Source organism: Strix aluco, chromosome 22, assembly GCF_031877795.1.
Source record: "Strix aluco isolate bStrAlu1 chromosome 22, bStrAlu1.hap1, whole genome shotgun sequence".
Taxonomy (NCBI): domain Eukaryota; kingdom Metazoa; phylum Chordata; class Aves; order Strigiformes; family Strigidae; genus Strix; species Strix aluco.
In genome coordinates, this window is record NC_133952.1 from 2,949,653 (window position 1) to 2,955,993 (window position 6,341).

The following is a 6,341-nucleotide window of genomic DNA, read 5'->3' on the forward strand; positions in this document are numbered from 1 at the left end:
GGCTGAATCGAAACAATTTACATGACAACTTTATAATGACCACCTTTGGAACCAGGCAAAGCTAACTGAGGGCTCACCTGGGAACTGAAACGTGAACAAGCATGGCAAATACATTTCTAATCACCTGATGTCTACAGCTGATCTGGGGTTAAATCCAGAAAAGTGTCTGGCATTAAGATGATATCAATTTCTTTAATACATTATTGGTGCTGAACTGTAATAAAAGGTATTTAATTCTAAAGCTTTTTTTACTCAAAATCTCAGAGGATCTAAGATTAACAAATTACAAACCTAAATGCCCACCCCTTTGAAGATAGACTGCTTTATACACTTTTATGGCATATGTTCAGAAACTGAAAGAACTCAGAGTTTTCAGAGTAATTGAGTCCCAATATTAGCAAATAAGGCTTGAAGTAATCCGTTAGAAAAATTGTGTAAAATTCACAACTCTATAGTCTCTTTGGTTCACATTCAGATGACAATGTAGCAAGACAAGTGAAAGAGGGTGCTCTTCAATGTAGTTCCTATTGTTCAGAGTACAAGAGCGTACAACCTAATTCCTGATATTCCTCAGAGTTTAGAGGAATAAACAGCAAGGTTTGCTACATGATGGGAGAAATCTGCAAAAGCAGCAAGGCAACCCACTTCTCCTGGCTTGCACATACTTGAGGGACTCCAACACTGTTTGGCGATGTTCAGCAGCTTTTAAGCGGATCTGCTCCCGAATGATGTCTGCGTTCTCCCGCTCAGCCTTGGCACGGGCTCTTGCCTCTGCCTCAACACGCAGCATTTCATTCTTATGCCGCAGCTCCATCTCTCGCTCTACAGTAGCTTTACAAAAAAAAAAAAAAAAAAAATTTAGAGAAGAGGACAATCTTTTGGGCTGCCTTAATCCCAGGTAGCAGGCAGGTGAAATTGCTTCATCCTGGCTTCACAACAGCTGCGTGCGGTCCCACAGCAGCAGACCTGAAGATCGTAATTCCCTCACACCCTCCCCCAAAAGGCAGCCAACCACTACAGTATTACAGGAGACAAACAAGGAATTTTCCTTTTGTGCTCAAAAGGATCACACACACCAAATAGGTGGCCTTCTCCAGATGGCACGCTGCAAGAAAATAATCATGCTTCAGTTCTGGAAGTTCACTACCAGAAAAATTGTTCAGGGGAAACTTCAGAGATGAGCTAGACAATAAGGGATAAAGCAACAGAGAGGGAAAAATCACAGCGCTAGGCACTGCTGCTGCTCATCAACATCGTTTGAGAGGAAGGGTGAGAGCTACAGACAGTGAAGGACCACCCTGGGCCAGTAACTAAACACAGTGTAACGTACACTGCTTGTAAGGAAGAGAAGCAAAACGGAGTGGCCTGTAAAATGTTGCCCCAAACAGGATTTCGGGAGCTCAGTTACTTCAGACACACAGAACTGTGACACACACATTAAGACTGACGTGAATGGGGAATGAATGAGAAACCTAAGAACAACCCAGGAGATGAGGGGAGGACTTCATAGCCAGCACCCTCTATCTTCAGCATCACTGCAAGAAATCCTGACTGGACCACCCAGTTACTTGATACCTGAATGCTGGACAGGTTACCTTGACATTCCTGTCTTGGTGCCTATGAGTAGGTGGATACTACAAGAGTAAAATCACCCTCTCCTACAGGGTTTCTCCATTGGGCTTTGTTATATGGTTGCTACAACACTTCCCTCAAAGCTACCGACAACCACAGAGTACACTAGATGGCAGCAAGGAACGGACAATAAAGCATTCCAGTGCTGTGTGAGGAGCAAACCAGCCCTTCCCAGCCCATCTGGTCATACACAAACTGCCTTATGCTTCTAAGGCTTGTGCCTAGTGGAGTCCCACTGGAGTTCTGCAAATCCAGTGATTCCAGTAACTCCACTACAATGAAAAGAAACACAGCAAGTTTCAGACTCAAACTTTCATTACTCAGTTTTTCTTTTCTACTGGAAACAGTGAATGGAGACTGAGTGACACAGATTCAACCACTCCTCCCAGGAGCTATTTTGTTTCTCTTCCCTCCTCAAAACTAGTTCTATTTTAGATTGTTCAAGTATAAAATCAGAATTTCAGCTGCTATATCAGGAGATGCTGACAGTTCATTGGGAAATCCAAGTACCACAGGGCAGATGTTCAGGAGTGCAGCCACTTCAGAAACTAATCTTGGAAGCAATCGGTAGTTCTAGTACTACTGGGATTTACCCGTTACTTGCCAATATGACAGTAACACATGACTCTAATGGAGCATCAACCAACATGGACATGAAATCAAAGATCAGCACAGAGAACTCATATGCTCACCACTCTGTCACTAACTGAAGAAAAGTTACTGGCTTACCACGCCTCATGGCTTCCTGCTTCTGTACAGATTCTTCCTGCTTCCTCAGATTCTCTTCATTAGCAAGTTGCTACAGGCAGAGGACAGGAGAATATGTGTTAAAGTCATAAGAACTCAGTCAAGTAGGTATTTGTGTAAGCTTAAGTGCTACAAATGTCTTCAAGCAGCTAGTGCTCAGGTTGAAGTGCATTCTTCCTCTCCCCATCTCCCAGATCCATACTCCTAACCCCATGCTCCCAGACACTTTGTCCTAATTGCTGACTTTTGATTTGCCTGGCCAGCACTGTCGTTGCCAAGCAAGATGAAAGCAACTGTGGCTAGCATCAGCCCTCTGGCCACCATGAGAGAGCACAGTTCCAGATCACTGCTTTGACTTAAGAAAGCCACTACACAGTTGCCAGTTGGGCTAGAGAAGGAAGCTATCATACCTGCTGTCGCATCTGTTCATCATAGCGCTGCCTTGCCAATTTGTCCTGGTATTGGGCTCGCTTCAAAAAGAAAAAAAGAGTATTCAGAATATAAAGATTAGGCATTTAAGAGAGAAGCTAGTCCTGAGGGCAATGAGGTTTGGAACATGCAGGAGTAAAAACAAAACAAAAAACGCCACATGAAACAAAAATAATCCTGGGTTTGAATATGAACAGGGGAAAGTTTGGGGCAAAACATCCTCAGCCAGCACCAAAACTCCTCTGTGCTGAGAAATCTATATAGTCTGACTTCATTTTAAGCTATCACAGATACATAAACAAAGAACAAGCATTCCTTGGCCCAGAAAAGGAGACTTTCTTTATGGGGAAAAACATGTTTTTCATGTTTTAAAACACATTAACTGGACTGACAACTGCAAGCAATAGAATGTCAAGACATGCTGCCTGTCAGATGAGCTCTTTCTGATTGATTTTTCTTGTTCCTCATTAATTTCTCTCATCGATTTTCCACTGCAACTGGCCAATAAATCCCTGTCATCTGCACTCAAATGAAAGTGGTCTGAGGGCCCATACCCTTCAGCAAGGAGGACTCTGTATGAGGGATGATATTATTCTCTATTCCAAGTACACAGACAGCAGAACAGCTTGCAAGTTTTCTCCTCAACAGCTGTAAAGCATGGCACTTCAGAAGTAAATCGTGATCAAGTTTGTTTTCACTTCAAATGATGCCCTGTGAACTGCAAAAGTTCAAGAGCTAACTCATGAACAGAGCAGATAACTGTGAAGCTGCTTCCTGAGCCAGCCCCGTTCAAAGTCCAAACTCTGATAGGATAAAAAGCAACTTGTGCCAAATAAGTAGTTTTAGCTACCTTCCCAAGCTAGATAATCAATTAGAATTAATCAATCCTCTACTTCCTGTGTCTCAAAATAAAAAGTCACCATATGTGAGCTATTAGCACAAAAGCTAGCTTACATTTCCCTGATTTAAGTATTATGGCTAAAACATACCAGAAAGCACCAACATTGCCCACAACACAGCCTATGGTAACTCTCAGATTTGCATGACTTCTCCTCTTAAGTTTTCCTGCCTAAAAGATCAAATTTGGAAGAAACAGGGTTGAAAGCTACTTAAGACTGAAATCCAAATAACTTGAGACATTTCACTGTCCAGGCTAACACATACACTTGATAAGCCAGTAGTCTTCAAGCTTTTAACATCATCAGCTGTTAAGACACAAACAAGCGCATCTCAGCATGTTCAACAGCACTTCCCTGAAAGTTTCTTTAGGAAAATTTCAAAGAGCACACAATAAAGACTATTACCACTGTTACTACTATTCTACTTATTCTACTATTACTACTGTTACTACCGGTTCCTTTGGATGTTCAAGAATTTGGTAACAGAAGTTCAAGACAACAGTTGCATGTACCTATAAACCAAGTTTAATGTTACAAAGCCAAGGTAGAAGATAGGCTCAGTCTATGAATTGCCTCACATCTATGGCTGCCCGTGACACCCTTTCCCCCACCCCCCAAAAGAGGCAATTAATGCATTGTTGCCTTTTTCATAAAGGAGGACACAAACAAGGTCTCCCATCACTTGGCTTCCCCCTCATTCCCTTACTGCTTGATGCTGCTTTGTTTCTTCACTGAGTGTTTTTCGTCTCTCTTCTGCCTGTACCCGTATCTGCTCATTCTTCAGTTGCTCTATGGCAGCTTCGTACTCCTATCGAGATAAAGAAATAATCATCACAAATGATCTCAATACGCCATCCTACAGAGAAATTCTAGTGACAATTATACTCTAAGAAATCCATCTGTAATCAGAGTAGTACACTGCAAAGCTGGCAAGACCATAAGAAAACTCATAATTAGCCATTTCAGGATTAGATAGAATTTATTTTAAAAAAGCCAAACCAACCAACACTCAAACAATCCCCAAATTTCTTTATAAAATGAAGAGATGCCTGTTCTCCACCCAGCTACTTTACAGTTCCCTGCAGAAACCCTTTATCACTCCCTAAAAATGGTGGTGATAGTCTAGGATGCTCAGCATGTGCAAATTATAAGCAAAACCATAAAATACCTCTGAAAATAGGCCAGATCAGCTTACACTTCACCTTCCAGAATTGCCTTTTTTTTTAAAAAAGGCAAATAACTATTATTTGCAGAAGTTGAGCAGCGACAAGAAAAACTCAGCACCCTCTGCAGATTGCTAGAAAACAAAACTTCGACTTATGCCCCCCCAGAGCTGGCGGTTGCCTGAGACAGGCTGGCTCTACAACACATGACAAACTCCAGCATACCTTAAGTTTTGTTTGCTGTTCCAGCTGCAGGGTCTGCTCCTGCATCTGGGCAAGACTAAGAGCATCTTTCGCATGGCCTGCAATTGACAGCGGGAAGAGGTTATCGACAGCACAAAGGCCTTTTCTCAAGTAAGAAAACGCTCAGCCTATTCAATCCAAGCCGGCACTAGCTGAGCCTGCCCAGCGGGTGGCTCTGAAGCCGTCCGTTCGGCCCTCCCTGCCCACAGACGATCAGAACTCTTTGCAGCACACCATGACCTGAAGTCCACAGGTTCACCCCCCTAGGAAGGTGCTCCAGCACCTTTCCCTCCCTTCCCAGGCCCCAGAGGAGGCGCTCAGAGGAAGCCGCCGGCTTGGAGGGTCGCCCTCGGGGCCCTACAGGCCCCTGGCAAGGGGCAGCGGCGGCGGGCGAGCCCTGCAAGAGCCCACGCTCCGAAAAGGCGGGAGCTGACAGGACGCGAGGTACCGACTACCTGTGGACCGCGACCCCCGCCCCGGCCCCTCACTCACGGGACGCGTCAAGCTCCCGCGCCGCCTTGGCCGCCCGCTCCAGGCCCGTGGGGTCGAAGTTGCTCCATTTGTCCTTGGGGGGTTGGCGGTCCCCGGCACCGCCCCCCGCCGCGCCGCCGCCGCCGCCGCCCCCCGGGACCGGCGGGAGGGAAAGACCGGTCGCGCCCGGCGCCGCGTCCCCGCCGCCCGCGGGAGCCGCACCGCGGTTCAGCCCGAAGAGCCAAGACATGACGCCGCCGGCAGCACGCGCGCACGCACTCACGCACCCGCGCACGCAGCCACGCACGCACGCGGAGGACGCGCCTCTCCCCCTGCGCATGCGCGAGGCCGTGGGAGGCGGCCTCCCATTGGACCGGGGGCGGGCGCGCGAAGTGCGTCACCCGCCGGGCGGCCCCGCCCCTGGCACGCGGCGCGGGCCCAGTCTTCTGATTGACGGAACGAGGCGACGGGTTTGGCCAGGGAGTGGAACGCGATTGGCTGTGGAGGAGGCGAGTGGGCGGGACCGCCGGGCTGGGGACGGGGAGCGCAGAGGGACAAATTAGAGCAGGCGGCGCTTCTCCATAGCAACGGGAGTGTGGTGGCGTTGCTAAGGGGGGTGCTGGGAAAAATAAATGTGTTTGTGCTTGGTGCGGAGGGGTATTTCACTGGCAGATCTGCTCCTAATCAAAGGGCTTGTAATGCGAAAGACAGCATGAAAGCAGTTAGAAAAGGGGAGTAGAGGAAAAAAAGGAAAATA

The 6,341-nt window shown here is 46.8% G+C and overlaps 1 protein-coding gene across 2 annotated transcripts in view; it reads right to left on the reverse strand.

The window, feature by feature from the left end:
- Window positions 1–5,871, reverse strand: part of LOC141933625 (ATPase family AAA domain-containing protein 3) — a 29,271-nt gene extending 23,400 nt beyond the window's left edge. The window contains exons 1-6 of one of the 2 annotated variants that reach the window (XR_012626149.1): window positions 5,606–5,871; window positions 5,096–5,172; window positions 4,414–4,515; window positions 2,790–2,849; window positions 2,362–2,431; window positions 666–831 (exon numbers count right to left, since the gene is read on the reverse strand). Coding sequence is in view for 1 of the 2 variants with exons in the window: in XM_074848433.1 (XP_074704534.1) it covers window positions 666–831; window positions 2,362–2,431; window positions 2,790–2,849; window positions 4,414–4,515; window positions 5,096–5,172; window positions 5,606–5,834 (704 nt within the window). In the remaining variant the exon portion in view is untranslated. The remainder of the gene's footprint in view (window positions 1–665; window positions 832–2,361; window positions 2,432–2,789; window positions 2,850–4,413; window positions 4,516–5,095; window positions 5,173–5,605) is intronic. The other variant, XM_074848433.1, reaches the window with a different exon arrangement.
- Window positions 5,872–6,341: the final 470 nt, after the last annotated feature.